Source organism: Monodelphis domestica, chromosome 8, assembly GCF_027887165.1.
Source record: "Monodelphis domestica isolate mMonDom1 chromosome 8, mMonDom1.pri, whole genome shotgun sequence".
NCBI lineage: Eukaryota > Metazoa > Chordata > Mammalia > Didelphimorphia > Didelphidae > Monodelphis > Monodelphis domestica.
In genome coordinates, this window is record NC_077234.1 from 246819599 (window position 1) to 246840541 (window position 20943).

The 20943-nt window shown below is 34.9% G+C and overlaps 1 protein-coding gene across 1 annotated transcript; it reads right to left on the reverse strand.

Moving 5' to 3' along the window:
• Positions 1-216: 216 nt before the first annotated feature.
• Positions 217-20895, reverse strand: NSUN3 (NOP2/Sun RNA methyltransferase 3). The gene is made up of 6 exons (XM_007500795.3): positions 20705-20895; positions 18047-18156; positions 16116-16459; positions 10723-10877; positions 9598-9719; positions 217-975 (listed from the first exon to the last, which is right to left on the reverse strand). Exons 1-6 carry the CDS (start codon positions 20717-20719, stop codon positions 708-710), a joined length of 1014 nt encoding a protein of 337 aa, XP_007500857.2. The 5' UTR covers positions 20720-20895; the 3' UTR covers positions 217-707.
• Between the last annotated feature and the right edge of the window lie 48 nt (positions 20896-20943).

A 20943-nucleotide genomic window follows, 5' to 3' on the forward strand; every position in this document is an offset into this window, starting at 1 on the left:
TTCTACAAATAAGAGTTTTGTCACTTTGGTTTTGTTTCAAGTACTTACTTTACAGTCTGCTGGATAGACATTATTCTACAAGCTGAATGTTGGAAGTCAAGCATATGCATGTGAATATGTTATTTTAAGAGCTTTCTGGCTAGCATCATTTACTCTTTAAGTTGTATTTAATTAATGTGATAAAAAGGGAGAAGAAAACTGAAATGAACAGAATTGTTGGCCTTTGGAATTAACAGAAGATAGTCTTTAATAGTAAACAAGGTGGCAAATAAGAAACCTACCTTTCTAGAATTAGAAATAGTTCTGCTTAGGAAAATAGATACTGAATACAAATCAATTTTTAATACGAATCTAAAATACTCTATTTTTTTAAAAAAGGGAGCAAAGAAGACACCTAGTAAACAGTCAAAGTTTAAAGATTCAAAACATTAACATGTAAATGCCTTGGCCATTTTAAAAAACACAAATATGGTGCATTCTAAAGATCTCAACTCTAAAATACCACCCAAAACCACTTTAAATAACTTTTAATGATATAGTTCTAAGAAAAAAACCTCAAATATAGATTTTACCTGTAGGAATAAAATCTAATAAACTAAAATTCCAAACACCGAAGAAAAATATCAGCATAATCATTTATATATTCCAACATACAGATTACAAAAACAAATAGAACAATTTGTTAACATGATTTATAAAACATATGTTCAGGATACTGATTTCTTTAATTTTGCTACAAACATTGGGCCCCAGGCTTTACCTTTGTCTGGAAGCACCAACAACCCATATTCCTGTCCACTAGGAGCAAATGTGAAATCATGAGATGCTGCACTAGCCATTTCCTTCATGTCCACTGGGAATATGTTACTATGAGAATTTAGGACTTGACTGATTACTTCACTGTTTTCTGCCTTGGAAAGTGTGCATGTAGAATAAACCAGTGATCCTCCAGGACGCAATGCCTTGATTGCTGACCTACAAGTAATCAGAAAAGCACGTACCGAAGGCTGGTTTAATTTAAGAAAAACAAGAGGATATCACATTTAAAAATCAACAATTTAAAACTACTTCTTAATTAGGCTACATTAGGTTTTTTTTTTTAATTTAGGATATTTTTCCATGGTTACATGATCCATGATCCCACTCCCCCCGTTATTTCCTCCCCCTCCCAAATCTGACAAGCAGTCCCACTGGGTTATACATGTATCATTGCTCAAAGCCTATTTCCATGTTATTCATATCTGCAGTAGTGCTCTCCTTTAACATCAAAACCCCAATCATGTCCCTATCACATTACATGATTGATCACATATTTTTCTAATGCATTTCCATTTCCACAGTTCTTTCTCTGGATGTAGATAGCATTCTTTCTCACAAGTTCCTCTGAACTGTCCTGGGTCATTGTATTGCGCTGAGTTAGTTTTTTTTTTAATGTTAGGTCAGTGGAACAGAACATACAAGAAACAGTTGTAAAAGATTATTTTGCAAAGCCTTGTGTTCGACAAAAGCAGATATCCAAGTTTTGGAAATAAGAATTCACTAACTGGTAAAAATTGTTGGGAAAACTGGAAAGCAGTCTCGCAGAAACTAAATAGAGATGAATATTTTACATCATTGAACAATATAAGATCAAAACCTATACATGACCAAGGGAAGCATCATAAACAAATCAGAAGAACAGGGATCATATTAACTATCAGATTTATGGATAGAAGAGTTTGTTAATAAACAAGAGACAGAAAGCATTGTGCAATCTAAAATGCATAATTTTGAATACATAAATTGAAAAGGTTTTGCACAAATAAAATTAAGACTAGAAGAAAAGCAGTAAGCTGGAAAAAAAGTTTATAGTTTCCTGTATAGATGTTTCATACCTCAAATATAGAGAACTTTGTCAAATATATAAGAATATGAGCCATTTCCCAATTGCTAAGTGATCAATAGGTATGAAGAGACAGTTTTTAGATGAAGAAATCAAAGAGATGTGTGTGTGTGTGTGTGTGTGTGTGTGTGTGTGTGTAAAAAATCCAAATCATCATCAGAGAAATGCGAATCAAAATAACAGACATCATCTCACACCTATCAGATCAGCTAAAATGCTAAAAGCTAAAAATGGCAAATTACCCAGCAATATCAAATATTACATTGATTTCCTTAGGTGTCAGGGGAAAAGAACCTACATGTTCTAACATATCTATAGCAGTTATCTTTGGGTGGCAAAGAACTTGAAAACATGGCTATCAACTGGGAAATGGCTGAACAGGCTGTAGGATACAAATGTGATAGAATACCAATGCATGGTAAGAAATGACAAGCAGATTTTAAATTTTTAAAAAATGAAAAAATCTATACTAAATTATGAAGAATTATGAGCAAAACCAAGAGAAGATTATATTCAGCACTAGAAATATTATGTTAAGAATGACTTGTGTATGTCCACCTCCAGAGAAAGAATTTATGAATAGAAATAAACAAGACAGTTTTATATATACATATATCTTTTATCAAATTAGTTTTCTAATGAGGGGAGGGAAGGGAGAGAAGGAGTTCGCTAGATATTTTAATCTAACAAACAAATTTTTAAAAATAAATTAGGTCTTTCTGCAATATAACTCTTCTGAGTTATACCTTGTTACCTTATTTTTTACCATAATTATTTCTCTTACTTTCAGTTTTTGAAATTAGATCAATAAAAAAGTTCTTGTTTGGTTAATTCTACCAAAATTGGCATGTTATGCTTTATTTTTTCTTTGCAACTTTGCCACTTTTAATCTTAGCAATCAATAAAAATTTAACATTTAAAAAAATACCCTAATCATACAGTCAATCCAAGCACAAGGGTGCTGAAACCAGCTCGAACCAGCAGATAAGAACCAATTGTTAAATTTTCAGCTTGGTCACTTACACCCAGAAACTGGCAAATGCTAGAAATCAAGATTTCTTCTATTTTTTAAAAATTTATTGCTTTGAAAATTGTCTAGATAAGAAAGTGATGGAGAAAATGTTAATACAAATTAAGCGTAAAAATGTTTCTAGCACACTTTTCTTTCTTGGAAAGCTAGTTGTCAAACATTTACAGACACTCTGCTGTCTATAGTTAATTCTCCTTGGGGCAACTTAATGATAAGAAATCAAAATGCCTAACAGAAATCTAAGCTATACCTTTTTATATTACTCAACTATCTCATATTTCATTCACACTTATGCCAGTAGAAATTTAATATATTGGTAAAAGGTACTCATTTATATAGTAACACTGAAGTGGAAGACTGACTCATATAGCTAAAAGGAGAAGCAATTCAAAAGCGTCTTTTTTCCCAGTCCACTAAAGTTAGTTAAATCATTTGTAAACTTAGAATAAAATTAGACGACTACTCAAAACTCAGCCTCTCCCTGGCCAAACTCTTTTGAGTGGTTATGAATCCCAATTAAAAGGCTCTGTAATTAATATACTGTCATCTGCTAACTACAGAATCCAGAAGACCTCCAGTGAGATTCCTTATTCAATTCACTCATTAAACAGACTTCATAACAGTGGCAAATATATTTTGTGGAGATACTCCTTTTTTATGGACTTAATATTAACTCTCAGATAATCACTGACTCATCTAATTAATCAGCAATAATTTATTAGACACCTACTTTATGCCAATCACTCTCCTAAGATGTCATGAAAACTTAGAGAAGAGAGATTATCCATAAGGTATTCAATAGGGTCATATCATATACAATAAAGCAGTTAAGAAGGATGAGCTTTGGGAAAGGATGAGATCCAGCAGTTGAGAAGTCGTTGGTAATTTAGAGAGAACGGGTTCAGTTAATGGACGCGCTAAGATGCCAAACTAAAAAGTTACTGAGGATGTAAGAGCAGAAAGAATATAAATAACACCCCCCCCCCGAAGAAGGGAGGGGAAGCTACAGGAGGACACTTAGGGGATATTAAAACCAGTGAATCATTTTTAAGGAAGGACTGATATGACTGTAGACCTCAGGTAAGGCACTAAAAATACATACATATATAGGTATATAAAGATGGGTGAGTCCAGAGAAAAGAATGACTGAGATGGCAGTCGGCTAGAGAAGACAGGAAGGGACGTAGACACATGCAAAGATGGTAGCTAGGCAGCATAGTAGACAAAAGCACCGGGCCTAGAGTCAGAAGCCCTGAGTTCAAATATGGTCTTAGACACTCACTAGCCGTGTGAATGTGGGTATATCATTTAATGTGTCTCTTAGTTCTCTCAGTTGTGAAATGGGAATAGAAGCTCCTATTTCCAAGTCTGTTAAGATCATGAAGGGAGTTATTTATAAAGTGTTTAGCACAGTGCCGAGCACAGAGGTGGTGTTTAACAAATGCAGAGTTCCATGTCTGCTTTCTTTCTTCCTCCCTCAGAAATGAGAGTAACGGGGAATAGAGTCAGGGATAGGAAGCAGATTCCGGGATGAAGAGTAGAAGAGGAGCGCCACCAAAATGAGTGGTACTTGAAGAGTGGCAGTTGGAGTAAGTCACGTTGCATGGGGGTGTAAAAGGAAACTGTTTCTACCTCTAGTGAGATTTTTTTGATATTCAGTTGTAAAGGAGTAAAAGTGATAAGTTGTTGCAATTATCAATGAATTCTTGGTGATCTTCAAAACAATGCTGAAAAAGAGCTTTGAAGGCTGCTGAATCAGTGCTAAACAATAATATCCACTGTACCTTCCTTCCCCCAAGTCAGGCTTCTAGAATGTCTTCAGACCTCCCACCAACTACTATATCTTCTCCAGAAAGGAGATAATAAAATAAAAACGTTTAAGGACGTACCCTCGGAAATGGAAGTCGGCTATTCAGAAGGACCCATTCTTTGCCAAGTCTTGCTCATTTAGAATTGCTCGAATCAATACCATTTACAGTACAGTTCTTTTATTTTTTAGAAATGAAGTCAAACCCTTTCTACGTACTTTTCTCCTCATTTGCCATCACTCGGCACTGGCCTCTCCCTGCCTAGCTGCCATAGCCCTACGAAAAGTGTAGTGAGGGCCCAGCTCTTGTCTCTAAATCACAGAAACCTCTGGTGAGAGCCTCAAGGACTGCCTATGGGACAAGTAGGGACACTTGTAACATAGACATGATGAAAATATGGACGCCATCACTACCACCTTTCATGTTATTCCCGAAGTACCAGGATTAGGCTATATTACTCTGTGCAATAGATGTATGCTTGGAAGTAGATGACTTTGAATTCCCATCATAAAGATTTCCAAAACTTTGCCTGTTTTGTCTGTTAGGGGCCAAATCAAGTAAATATGATTCTATCTTATGATACACATCCAAAAGCAGTATGTTCACCAAAGTAACTTTTTTCTGCTTCATATCAATTTAAGTGCATTCCTGATACTGCCCAAGTTGTCCGTCAACTTTGATTTGTTTTTTTGACCCCAAATTCATCATTTAGATTTCTAAAACTGAATTTTGGGGATATAACTGGTTATATTAATTTCCAAACAGAACTTTTTGTGGTAAAACTGCTTCATGACTGTAATGGTGAACCATAGGATCCTAGGGCACCATTTTTAGGAATAACACTATAAGGTTTGGGGATTTTTTGGTTATTTGTTTTACAATATTGGGTTGTTTTTTTCTTCTTTCTTACATAGAAGTTTATATTTTGAAAATTTAATGAAACTGAAAAGATCAAGGATATTTACTAATAGCCAATATTATTATCATGAATTGGTAAAATTCATATTGATAGATATCAATGATGTTCTTCTCCTTTAGGCCCATACAGTGCAACTGGCATTGTTATAAAGAAATAGTTGGGGGTAGCTGGGTGGCTCAGTGGATTGAGAGCCAGGCCTAGAGACAGGAGGTCCTTGATTCAAATCTGGCCTCAGATATTTCCTAGCTGTGTTGCCCTGGGCAAGTCACTTAACCCCCCCTTCCCTAACCCTTACCACTCTTCTGTCTTGGAACCAATACATAGTATTGATTCTAAGATGGGTTTAAAAAAAAAAAGAAATAGTTATCAGTGAGCCAGAACTTATTCCATGAGATCAGTTAATAATTTTAATCATAAAAATGAGTATTTAACAGTGATACAGAATCACAGAATTTGAGAACTAGTGGCCTTTAAGTCCAATCTCTATACAATAGGAATCTCCAATATAATATGTCTGAAAAGTCCTCATTGATTGCTAGGATTGAGGATTGTGACACTGACAGATAGTCTCTGTATGGAATATCCTTAATTGTTTTTACTTTTCAAAAGAGAGAATGCAATCTGAAGAGACCAGGAAATGATTAAAAGATGAAACCTATCAACAAGTATTTATTAAGTCATTTATATGTGCCACACATCATGAAAAAATTTTATTTAAAATACAGCATAAGCCCCCCCCCCATTTCTAGTCATGATCTTTCCTTAACATTTTAAAAGATAAGTTTGGTGTGATATTTTAAAATGTATAAGGGAGTGGAATGATTCTATTTCTCTTAAAAATAAGAAATGAAGATAATAAAATATCTTTAGAGCATCAAGATCTATGTGGATCAGAACTCTTGACTATTTTCTAACCAGCACCATACTATAGTTCACACATATTCTGAAACACTGAACAAACTAGAGAAGTTTCTTCAAAACCACAAATAATGAAACAGATATCAGATGGATTCTAGGAGACAGACATCTAGCTATCTATTGGAAAATAAGAAAAGGATTACTTTGAAAAGAAGAAAATCTAAGATTAGGGCAAAAAAGCAATGCTTTTGCAAAATGATAAAATCAAATTCTGAAGAATCCTTGTCAATAACTTTATTTAAACTGGAAAATTTAGAGGCTGGTAATGTAACAACTGAGGCTGAAAAAAATCATATGTTTTCAAAACAGAAAAGGATGGCCAGAGGGGGTGACTAAAACTGGTACAATTTGGTTTGCTTTGCTCCAATTTAACATTCTGTTTTTCAATTAATATCACTTCCCTGAAAACTGACATACAAGTATTCCTAATTCACAGAAAATGATTTAGTAAAACAATCAGAAGTGGTATATACAAAGGATAAGAGATGATTCTTTAGGTTTCAGTAATACTTAGCAAAATTCAAATCTAAACAAGTAGTGGATAAAGTAGAAATTATGAGCAAGGAAGACAGAAAAAATGACTAGTTGATTTTAATGTTTTGTTTTCAGAGAAAGAGTGCCAGCTTGGCAACAGTATGAAAATAATGACTTTGAAAAATTGGAATACTTTAAAACATCACAGAAACTTGATGGTTACTAAAAGTCACAAAGTGAAGATTGTTTCATACCAAAATAAAGTGAATCAATTTTGTATCATTTTGTTCCAGGGCTAAATATTGATCATTTCAAATACAGTATGTGATTTTTAAGAAGAGTTATTAAAATCTTGGCTTCCAAATTCCCCTTTTCTAGTTGCTTCTTTTGGTGAATGATTAAATATTTGGCATTTTGCTGGGTCACTGTTAATTAGGTCACAAAATTTAACCATTTTTTGCATTACCAAATAAAAGAAATGAAAGCAAAATAAGAAACAATAGCAACAGTGCCATCTTTTGGCTAAAATTACAAACAGACCTTTCATTAATGTCATAAGTCATGATAATCAGCAATAAAACCTTTTAAAATTCTCTCTGTAAAGGGCTTGAAGTCATATTCACTGTTCTTCCCAGTTATCAACTTGATATAAATAAAGCAACTATAGAAACCAATACTCTAGAAAAAAAATTTTAAAGGACCAAACAATTTTTTGGTTCCACTTTTCCTCTTTTATCTCACTAAAATCTAAAGATTATAGACAGAAAGACATTCCTATTTTTAGGCCTTCAACTGTAGCCTTTTTCTTTTTAAACCCTTACTTTCCATCTTGGCATCAATATTGTATACTGGTTCCAAGGCAGAAGAGCTGTAAGGGCTAGGCAATAGGGGTTAAGTGACTTACCCTGAATCACACAGCTAGGAAGTGTCTGAGGCCAGATTTTAACCCAGGAGTTCCCATCTCTAGGCCTGGCTCTCAGTCCACTGTGGCACCTTGCTGCCTTCTAACCGGTTTTCCTAACCCCACTGCCAAATAACTCTCTCTCCAATTGATACTTGCCGAAGCTACCAAGAGAATGTTATTCAGTCATTTTTTTTCTGGAGAAAACAATAGTCAGTTACGTATAATAATACTGTATTTAATTTCTGATCAACAAAACAATAAAAATGTCTCTCAATAGGATGTGATATGGGTGAATTGAATAGCAGCAGCCAAGCACTGCATAAAGAATACAGATTACCAGTAAAAACTTCTATCCTATACCAAAATCACAGGAACCATTGGGCCAGCAGGAACAAGAATACTCAGGTACAGTGTGAATTTTAATTAGTTTTCAGAGGAAGTTAACAGCCATGGGATGAGAACTTAGATAGGTAAAGCCTTAAGAAAAAGGGTGTGTATTTGGAAGTCATTGAAGGATATACTTAAATAGTTTTGAAAGAACATGGAAAATTGAAGAGAAAAGCTAAAAAATTAGGAGCAGCTGAGGGGAAATGATCCTCTGTGCCAGAAAAAAGGAAAGTCAGTTCAAGGAAATTCCATGGACAGGTTCCAGAGATATAAATAAACTGAATCCTGGTGAAAAAGAAGGTTCCACCTAAAAAGGGGTACCTTTGGGCTAGAATAATGATGTCCTATTGACAAAGGGAACTAAGATGAATACCTTGGGCCTTAGATGAAAATAAGAGGTAGCTAGCAATGAAGGAGAAAAGAACTTGAAGTGTTCTTTCTCCATGCAGAGGATAGGAGTGAAACAGGAAGATCCTAGAAGAAACTAAGCAAATAACTCAAAATAATTTGAACTGAGTAACATGAAGCAATATTAAACTACCTCTTTTTATTGATTTATATCCCAAGATTACCTCACAACACAATCATTTCTTTTATTAGAAACAGAAGATTTTTCTTATCCTCCAACTACTGGTATGCCCTCATTTTCAAAATGTATTAAATTATTCTGTATTTATTCTCTTTAGATTCATCATGTACACTAATAAAAATAAATATAAGTATATTTGTATCTTTCATTTGAAATCTGTTGTTTGTATCTCCTTGAAAGTAGAGACTGTTTCATTTTTTTTATATTTGTACACCAGGCTCCTGGCACAATGCCTGGCTCATAAGCAGGTGCTAAATAACTACATGATGATGGACTGTGTATACTAGGCATAGTAGAGAAGGAGTATCACAGTAAAACTGAGTGCCAGAATCCTAGGTGTGTGTATCCAAAAGATAGATCTTCAAAATACTCCAAAATGGTGTGCCTACCTGGGAAAGAGGAGCAGTTCCCAAAGAGGATCTAGAGCAGCAATGTCAAACTCAAAGACAAACCAAATTTAGATTTAAAGATCCCTTGGTCAACGGTATATTAACATTATTTATGTTCTAGTATATTTTTGGTTATTTTGTTAAACACATTCCATTTGCATTTTAATATGGCTTGGGAAATACTCGGAATTGTGGGTGGCATATTTGACACCTCTGGTCTAGGTTGCTACCTTTTGACACATACTAGCTGAACTGATAATGGGCACTATATTAAACATCTGTCTTTCCATTCCTCACCTTAATAGTTCTAGCTGTACAAGAGGCAATTCCTTCCTTTGGTTTAGCCTATAGGATGCCTTCTGGGTATCAGAAGAGAATAACCAACTTCGATCATTTGAACATGGGGCATCGACTAACACCTATAGAAAAAGGAAAAAGATAATACATTATTACAAGGAAAACATATGACAAAAACCATGAAATAACATGTGTAAAGCAGTTAATATACAATGCCATGTAAATGTGAGCTATTATTATTATATAGCAATTTTTGTAATCATTTTCCACATATAAAAAAGGGTTGGAGATCCTTGAAAAAAATTACTAACAAGATTTGTCATTCTTTTTTCTGGAGTAGAAGAATGCATAAAAGTCATTCATTTAAAAAGTACTGCTATTTTATTTCTGCTTTTTAAGCATTTAACTTACTGAATGTTTCTATTTCAGTCTCTTTAAGTCCTCTTGATCTTCAATTATCATTAGCTATTGTTTAAAATACTATTGAAATAAAGCATTATTATACAGTTTTTTAAAAAATTACTTCTATTTGTAACATTCAAAATATTAATATATGATTTTTTTTAGAAGCCCGGGTTTTCCCAACTTGCACACACATAGGGGCTACTCACTGGCCTAACTCCAATATTGACTGGCATCTCCATTTCTGACTTGAGCCAGTTTCACCTCTAGGCAACCTACTGGCCAGCTGAGGGGAATGAGGACAGCTGAAACCACTGCCCACTGAAGTTCTGCAGTCCTAAGCTCAAGAGACCCACCTTCCTCGACTCACTCTAATTGGGATTACAAGTGTACTCCTACCATGCCTAGCTGTACATTTATATACTGACAAAGAGCATCTGTCTTTCAAAGCATCTTCTGAGCATATGGAAAATATGAAATGCTCTTTAATCTCCCAACTCCAATGTTACCAAATACTTGAGCCAAACTAACCATTAAATAAAGATTACTATAAAAAGGAAAATATTTCAAATGAAGACACTTCCATTTCCATTTTATTAAAAGTTCTCAAGGCACTAAAAAAAGGCAAGAGACCACATGAGGGTTTATGTGTGTGAGGGCATGGTGCTTAAACAGGAAAAAAAAGGCGTAGTGAAATTTAGTCCGTTTGCTCAAAACTATTACCTTGTCAAACATTTCAGGTTGAAGATCTCCTATCTCTCGGCCATCCAATTCTGACACTTTTATTATATTCATCATGGGTTGTGGGATGAAGGATTCTAGTGTCTGTTTCAACCACTTCGATCTCAGATTATCATACTCATTGCAGTGAAAATAACCTAAAAAAATGTTAAGACAAAGATTTGAAACTATAATTATTTAAACTTTAAATTTTGCTATACAGGTTTTATTTAAAGAGTTATAATTATACTGTTTAATATACTAAAAGCCTTCACTGTTAACATTTATGACCTTTTTGTGCATAAAAAATAAGTCACAAACTGATGACATTATTGGTGGAGCTGTGAATTGATTTAACTATTTGTGAAAATAATTTGGAATTATGTGGGGAGAAAATAACTAAACTGTTCATACTCTTTGGCCTAAATATTTCCAATGCTAGGCATATAGTCCAAGAAAATAATAAACAGAAATATAAGAGATATACACATACACACAGGAAAACCTTTTTGTTCCAGCAAAAAAATGGAAGCAAAGTGGGTACACATTAATTAAGTAATAAACAAACTAGAGTATGTGAATCTAATGAAATATTGCCACATTATAAGACATGGAAATTAGTAATTAACTCTGAAGCTTACCTTCTAAGCCAAAATGGATATGTTCAATTTTGGAAGATCTAGGGGGAGGTAAACATAGCTAGTAAAATTGTGAACTGGTATAATAATCCTGGAAAATACTAGAATTAAGCGAAAATAGTCATTCAACTATTTATAACCTTTAAGTATATACATCAAGGAAACAAATGAAAGGAAAAAGGGTCTCAAATGTAAAAACAAAATTGTGATAGCAGTCCTTTTTGGTAAAAGAAACTGTAAACAAAATGGGTGTTTATTAATTTTGGGAATGGTCATATTAATGATCACTGTAAGAAACAAACATGAGGAATTCACTGAAGCCATAGAAGGAATTATATAAAGTAAAAAGAAGCAAGAAAGCAATATATACAATGACCATAAAACAAAATTAAAGTATACAAAAATTTTCCTTCTCAAACAAATCCTCATAAGTCTCTGTCTTTTGCAGTGCAAAAGATAATACTAAAAAGAAAACACTGGTGAATTGTAATGGAAGGTCATGGTCCTGGAGAACTGATGATGAAGCATACTGCTTCCTTCTCACAGGAGTGGATGTGGAACTTAAGGTTATGACATCAGATGTGGCTGCTATGTCATTTGGCTTTCCTACTGTGTTAAAAGGAAGAGTTCATTATGTAAGACTGTTTAAGGAAAAAGAACTGGTACAGAAAGAAAAGAGGGAAAAAAAGATCTAATTCTAAAACAGATAAAACTATAAAACAAACAAAACAACAGCAGGGATTAGTTGCCTATAGAGCAACGAAGGGCACAGTCATCATCACTGAAATCATGGTTCTATTGACAAAGTACTGAAATAAGAACACACTTGAGGAAAAATTTTTCTCAATGAAAACTCACAATCTAGCTTTTGGTACTCATATGTACCATAATTGTATGTTAATGTTAAAATAATTGTTTTATTATAGATGAAAAATTATTATAGCTATCAATTGGGAGGATATATTAAAGAAACAAAGTACTACAAAAAGGATAGCAAATTTCTCCTATTTCTGAGTAAACCTTCTCTTGTAAGCAAAAATAGAGGAAATGACTATTCTGTAGTTTCCTGCTTCATTTCTGTGAGATTTAGTTATATACTGATGTAAACAAAAACACTGAAATCTCTCAGGACTTTGAGACCATTTCACACAGAATCATTAAGAGCAAACCCCCTCCCCCCCAATGAAACAAAATGAAACTATATATATATATATACTCACTCTCACTCTCTCCTCTCTCTCTCCTCTCTCTCTCTTTCTCTCTCTCTCTCTCTCTCTCTCTCTCCCTCCCTCCCCACCAATCTAGTAATCTAGTTCTTTGGGGGTTAGAACCCTATTTAAGAGCTCTACACTCCTAAATAATCACTACTAAACACATCTCAGTGTCTGTTACAAAGGAAGTGCTAAATGATTGTTGAATAACTTCTCTCTCTCTAAATGTTCTCTTAACTGAAAGAATTCTCAATTCTATGTAGTTTTTTCTCTGAACACAAGATCTTCAACTTTTAATACAGATTATTTTATTAAAAAATTATATTTTGAGAAGCATAATAATATGGTTGACAAACTGCTACAAGTGAAGAACAGAAGCATTTTTCATTAAAAATATAATTTTAGATCTACAAGAAAGAACACTATCCACATTCAGAGGAAAAACTGTGGGAATAGAAACACAGAAGAAAAACAACTGCTTGATTATACGGTCGAAAGGATATGATTGGGGATGTAGACTCTAAATGATCACCCTAGTGCAAACATCAACAACATGGAAATAGGTTCTTATCAAGAACACATGTAATACTCAGTGGAATTGCATGTCAGCAACGGGAAGGGTGGGGGGAGGGGAGGGAGGGAAAAAAATATGAGTCTTGTAACCAAGGAATAATATTCTAAATTGTCTAAAAAAATAAAAATTAAAAAATGCTATTTAAAGGAAAAAAATTAAAAAATATATAATTTTAGTTAAAATTTGTAAATTAGTTATTTAACATGACAGGTTGAAATATTGAACAGAAGTCATTCTTCCTGTGTTCAAGTTTTATTTTAAATTTTCTTAAAAGTTTAAACTTTCTTTTTCTATTTGAGTTTATTATCTGACAAAAATCAAGCACTGTTTATAACATGTATTCCATCAAACTAAGTTGATACTCCATCAGAAGGGATAATGATACACTATGTATGATCCCAATGAAAGGGATATAGACTTTTCATTCTGAATCATGATGCCAACTTCTGATGAAATTAACTCTAATAAATTGAATCCTAAAATTTTATTTCCAAAGAAGAAAAGGAAAAAGAACTCTCATAAATTGAGATTTCCACTAGGCAGCTTTTCTTTCTCAGTGAATAATTTTTAGGTTTTTTAAATTGAAAGGAAGCAGATTAATTCAATGAAGAAAGGAATGAGCTAAAAAGCAGTTCCATCCTATTTTTAGCTCTGTCAAGGACTTTAGGTGAGTCAGTTTGCACATTAGGCCAGTACTATGACTATTTTACATATTTATTATATGTGAAAAGAGTAATTATAACACTGTTCCACATCCCAGCAATTATATGAGTTAATTAATAATTAGATGCCCTAAGCTACCTAGAAGCAATATAACATTTCAAAAAGGACAAAACAATAAACATAAATTCTTAAAAGAAAACCAAAGTTAGCTAGCAACACATTAGTGAAGCAATGTATTCAAGTGGATAAATCACTGGCCTGAGAATCAGCTGACCCAGGTATTACAGCCTGGGCTCTGCAATTTAATGTTTGACCAATTAACCTCTATAGTTTCCTCATATGTTAAATTAAGCGTATAGTTTAGATGATATCTAAAGTCATTCTAGACCTAAAACATCATATTTCTAATAAGGAAATAGGCTCTTCCTTAAGATTCAGGAAATTCCAACCTGTCCTTTTGTTAGACAAGCAATCTATTTCTAACCTTCTCTATTTCTTAATACAAGATTGTAAAATATTCTCACTGAGTAAAAGTGGATTTCACTCTTGAAGGACTTTGAATGAGTAAGCACAAAGCTAAAAACTATGCCAATGATACCAGCAAGTAGTATTTTATTTTATTTCTGAAGCGGGAAGCTAAGCACACAAATTCTTCTATGTAGAATTCTTGTTCTACAAATACCTTAAGAGTTAGTTACTAGATGCTTTGAAACATCTATTATCGATGGCCCACTTTTCCTATCCTCCTAAAAGACATCTTTTACCTTAAATGATGATTAAATTTCAAATATATTAAGATTACACAAAGTATGCTTTAATAGGAAATAGCAAGGTGATGGAATCTACATTTAAAAAACAATTTTAAATGACAAGTTTTTAATAATTCAAAGCTCCTAAGCCTTTGACACAATTTAGGGTCTAGCTACAGCATTGAGAAAATCAACAGCTGAATTGTTAACTCTTGCTTTGCTTAGACAACTTTGATTTGCATTCAAACTAAATTTGGGGCTAAAGCTTTTAGTATCAGCATGCATTCAGTTATATCTGTAGGTATACCATTTAGGGAAAAAAGCCACTTTACTTGAACCTGTGTCTATATATAGTTTATTCCACTTAAATGGAAAAAAAAAGTTAACATTCTTCTCTATTTAAAGCTTACGGAATCTACAGCCAACAGCAATAGCAAATTTTACTTACATAAAACATTTAACAAAATTCTGGAGAGCTAGTTATATGAATTTTGGTCTAAATTTCTCTTTAAAATGGTAGTAGATATACAACCTGGATATAAAAAAAACAATAAATTCTAATAAAAATTAGAAGAGAAAAATATAGAGTCATGTATAATAGCAACACATTTTATCTTTTAATACCATAAATAGAAACAATTTCTTTTACTATAAACAATCTATAAAAGAAAAAGAAAAAATTCCTGCTTTTCTGGTACCAAGGAAAGCCAAAAAGTTTTAAACAGATTTTCCAGATTGAAAGGGCATTGTGCCCCTAACCCCTACAATGTGAAAGGGATACCTATACATGACTACAATAATGTAAATGTAAATAACAGTAATCACAAGTAAAATTACAGCGTTTTAGAGTGGCCGCACAGAAGAGAGATAAGTAGAGACTTCTCTCCCACTTGTTTGCAGATATCAAGGATCCACAGTTGTGGAATATGACATATATTGTCAAATGTTTCTCCCAAGTATTAATTGGTTTTGCCAATTTATATCTCTTCTTGCTTTTTTTTTTCCCAAAAAAAAAACACCTTTATTTTCTCAGAAGGGGAAAGGGTTGGAAGCAGGAAAGCTACAGAGGAAATTTTAGGCAATATCAAAACAAAAGGTATCAATAGAAATGTATTATTAAAAATTAGTAATGAAGTGACTACTAACTCTGAAATAATTTCTGTCTTCTATCTATAATTGTTTTTTGATACTTAAAGCTTCACTTTAATATTAAAAATAATAAAGGATCCATAAAATATTCATAAATTTTGACACTGTACAGAAAGCCAACAATACTAGGGTTTTTATCAGAGGCTGTGGAAGATTTTTTTTTAATTAAAAAACTCTAAAATTCACAGTAAACTAATATTTGCACCAATGTTTTATTATGCAAATTATTTTACCTGTTTTCCTTAGTTGAAGAATTTCAAGTCACTCTATTACACAGTGGACTTTGAAGCTTTCTACAATCCAAATTTACTCTTATGTTTCTATGTTCATCGGGTTCATCTATCTATAAGGCACTGAAAATCCTTTTCATATGGCACCCTAATTTAATATATACTAAAAAGAAAAAATTTACCTGGATATGCACACTGTAGAAGAGCTACTGATTTACCCCCAGGAGCAGCACACATATCCAAAACTCTTTCTCCATTCTGTATTTCCAGAGCCAGCACTGGGAGAAGGGAGGCAGCATTTAGAAGATAATATCTTTTCAATTTACCAGCTTGATGTCTCTCTGAAGGTATTCGGCCAGGAATTCTACTAACGTAGCATGTCAATGATTCAGGATAGTAGGGAAAATATCCTTGAAGAAGAGTATGATATCTCTTCAACTGTAAATCCTTTTCTAGCTCAAAAGGATAGTTGAATCTATTAAAAAGGATTGCATGTTGCCAACATGATGGAGATGTCAAGATGTCCCTAGAAATAGAAAAAATTAGGAAAAAGAGAACTATTATAAATATTGACTTTTAATATCATTATTAGTTACATAGGCATAACCTAAGTTTTAATCTTTAGATTGTCACAGAGTAACTAAGTAACAAACTGAGCTGTCTTATATTACTTTCCATCTATTTAATGGGAATAATATAGATCTAATTCACATAAGAGTATGTTGTATTCATAATAAAAATTTAGTGCAATAGATTGATACTAATGCAACATAGGAAATTATTTTTAGTATCCAAGTCTAGGTGTATTAAATGTTAGAGGAATTCCAATTATCATAATTATCATAATCAATAATGGGAATCAGATAATATAAAGTAAAAGATGATCCAAAAATAATTTACATTTGATACAGGAATACATTTTATGACTTTTTGTTTTTAGATTTGCTATCTTAATTTTGTTCTACTTTGGTATTAAGTTGAACAGAATTCTCCCAACTCACTGAGAGGAGAAACATAGTGGATAGCAAGTAGAACCAAGTGGGGATTAAATTTTAGATTATAAATTGGCAGATAATTTTAGGGAATCATTTTAGTTTCTTTCTGGCCCCAAAAGTTAAAATTCATACTTTTATAAGTGTATTAAGATTAAAGCTTGAAAAAGTCCTGGGGCAGCTAAGTGGCTCAGTGGATTGAAAGCCAAGCTTAGGCTTAGCGATGGGAGGACTGAGGCTCAAATATGGACTCAGATACTTCCTTGCTGTGTGCCCCTGTGTGACAGAGGGTTTGCACATAGGAAAAGTGCCAAGCTGAAGAGTTTTTGTGGATCTGCTCACCTTGAGGGGAGAGGGATCCCAGGAGATCTGTAATGTTGAGAAAACAGAAGATTCTGGCTAGGATTTCAGTTGGATAGGGCTCAACCTTGAAAAGCCTAGGAGGAGAGGTCTGGCCAAGCCTTTCTCCTGGGATATATCCATCTCTTTCCTCTCCTGATGACTGGGCATTCCCCCCCCCCCCCTGCACCCCCACCCCAGTTCCCAATTGAAGAAACATCTGAAGAAGAACCTTTGTCAAACTTTTACCTCACAGTTCCTGGTGCCCTGGGTCTGAACTGTGGGCAGGGGGCCAAACCCAGGGTCAGTCAACCTAAATATCTCTCAGGGAGATCAGGCTGCTAAAGCCCTTTGATAATGAAATATTAAAAAGAAAAACCCATAAAGCAATGTCTTTACAACAGTATTTTGTCACTCAGAAACTAAATGTTATGTAATAAAACTCACCTTCTCACTTGAAAAAAAAATGTTTGTCTATTAAATTGTAATTAATTCTGCCAACCAGAATTGTTGTTGCTGTCAGCAGAAATTAAAGCAAGCAGCTAAATTTAGTTAGAAACAAATAATTCAAAATTAATTTCAAATAGAGAATTCTCATTCCTAAACATAATCTTCCTAATTTTCCCCAGATTTGACTTAGTTCCTCCTTCTTATTCTCAATTAAGACAATTTCTCAGCTCTTCTCCCCATAAAATCGGAATACAATCTGTTTCCAAATTATAATTCCCTGGCACTTTCTCAAAAGCTACTTCATGGAATAGTAGCAAAATTTTCATACCAACCTTATTGTAATCCATGAATCTCCAAGCTCTTTGACATACTGCTTCTCAAAATGATCCAACACAACTCTGCAAATCTGTTTTGTAAGTTTTCTTTCTGATTGTAGTTTCAGCTATGAGAGTGAAACAAGGGAAAAATTACTCTGGTAGCCTGGAGTCATTTCATATTTATTAAGCCTAGATTACACAAAATAGTATTATAATAAAATATATTAGTAATAAATCATATATAAATATGCATTATAATATATATAATATTTTAAACTGGTTGCTAGCAATTTTTGAAAATAGAGAAGCAACATTAAGTTAAGTATGTTATTTAGTGCCAAATGGTTACCAAAACAGAATTACTATGAAGTAACTTTTTGTAGTTGAATGTAGGGACTAAAGGGAATAAGGAAGATAGAGGGAGAGAGTGAATGGGATTGAAGGGCTGAGAGGATGAAGAGATTGTTCTTCCCCTCTCTTCTTTTTGGGGAGAGACAGCCATGTCCTGTCTGCTTGAAAGAGGGAGTATGTCTTCTCAGAGAATGGTCCTGGGAGATGGAGGACAAGAGACTAGAGGGGGAAGTCTTAAGATGACACAATGCCCCCCCCCCCCTTGAGGTCCAATCTATTCTTGAAAGGCTAGATGAATTCCTATGCCTCTGTTTTCCTCAGGGACATCAACTGTCAGTTCCCTTCAGGATCTTGGGACTACCCCACTGTCAAGGAGAGATGTCAGTTCCTTGGGGCTGGCAGTCTTAGATCAATGGGATCCAGAAGTTAACCCCCTTTTTTGGGGAGAGGTATGACCCTCCCCAAATCTTCAGTCCCCTTGACTATTGTTAGAAACTGGTCCAGACATAAATCTAAAGTAACAAATGATTTATTTGGATACAAACAGGGAAGGAGTGGTAAGGGTATCAAGCAGGGAAAAGGGTGAATAGGAAGCCCTACAAATTGTGCTCTCTGGCAAATTGGTCCTCCAAAGTCTAGAGGTTCAAGGCTTCTCAGCCTTGATCCCTCTTCTTGCCAGCTGCCTATTGGTCCCTACTCCTAAGCTAACTAGCTTAAATACAGGAGTCCAGGAACAGATAAGGGAGAGAGATATGGAGAGTGAGATCTTTGAAAGGGATCTCTGTGGACAGCTTTCTTCAAAGTCCCAGTCCACAATATCCACTGATGACTTTGATTACTGTTATTGAGATTTGAGTGGGAGGTATCCAGGGGTTCAGAAAGACGCAGTTGATCTCCAGAGAGACACAGGCTTCTTCCCAACCTAAGAGATCTACTTCTTCCCTCAGGCTCCCAGCTGGAAGTAAGTGGGTGGCCAGTGCAGCATCCAAGCTTCTGGTTCTCTCTTGGAACTTACATTTTTTTCTTCTTGCTCCTCCCCTACCCTCTCTGCAGCTGATCTGTCAGAGACTGCTCTCTTGCTCAAAGTGAACTATCTCTCCTCCTATCTTATGTGACTTACCCAATTTCACACAGATTAATGAGCCGCACTACTATAACTTTAAATTTGTGTTCTATTTTTCTCATAATTCATTCAATATAGAAATATAATCCTCCACAGAAGCTAATAAAGAACAAAGGAAAACTGAAACAACTTAGGAAAACCTTCATTTAAAGTTTTTTTTTAAAAACTCAACATGATAGATCCTAGGACCAAAGCACCTTTTCCCCCTTTTTTCCTGTTGTGACCCTCTCCCCTTCCCCTGTACCTGCTGGAACTCCAGAACAAAGTAGATGTTCCATTCTTTGGGGTGCTGTTACTTACCATGCTATAACCCCACAGATCCATGATGGATTAATATTCTGGGGCTATCCTGTCTGTATGTTAGGAACTATACAACCGTGGGAACCAGCAACTTCCCACCCCCAGAGACAGGTTCCACACCCCTTAGGGCCATCCAATCATGTGGACACAAGTACTCTAAATTTGCTTAATAGAGACAATCCAGACTAATTCCAGACCACCACCCTATAAAAGATTCCTCCCTTCTCCACCCAAATGGAGAAACCCCCTACCCTTCTACGGACTCCGAGCTCCCCCTAGCTCTCTCTCCTTCTCTGCCCTCCACTGCCATAGGCCTTCCATCTCCCCCCTCCTTTCCTCCAATAAAGCCTTGCTACATTACTCAATCTCTTTGTCTCATTAGTATCAGTTAGGACCCCGGTCAGACAGGGCACAATCCAGCGGGAAGTAGATGTTACTGAGAGAAGATAATAATTTTGCTTTAAAAGCGTCAGATAAGCGATTTAATAAGAAGGGAGGATCGAGGGGATACTAGGGGTAATAATAAATACCTAGCATTAATATAGGGCCTTAAAGTTTGCTTAGTGTTTCGCATACGTTGTCATTGGACCACAGCAATAGCCCAGTGAAATGAATTACTATTAAACCAATTTTTAAAACGAAAAAAAGACAGCAAAGAGAAATGAAGTAGTTTGTTTGCTCATGGTCAGAGTTAAGAAATGTCTGAGATAGAATTTGAATTCAGGTCTTCCTAACTCCAAACGGAGAGCTCTATGCCCTGTGCTAACCTGCTGCATAGAAGATAGCCTCCGTCCAGCCTAAATTCGCAGCCGCAAACCCCGACACGGAAAAGAAGCTTCTCCCCACCCCCACCACTCCCCACATACACAGGTGTTCAGGTCTTAGTAAATGGTCCTCACCCGGCTCAGCACCATTCCATCAAGGTGAGCCCTAAGCGACCGACTTCACTGGGATCCGCGGTCGGGATCCAAAACATCTCGCAGAACAGGAGCAACTGGTAAGTGAAACTTTAACCAAACAGAAGCTACAGCACCCACTTCCTTTTGCCTAAACCCCGCCTTGCCCCGCCCCCTGTCCAAGTCTCGCGCTCTTCTCCCTCCCAGATCCCACGCAACGTGAAGCCTCCTAAGCATTCAAA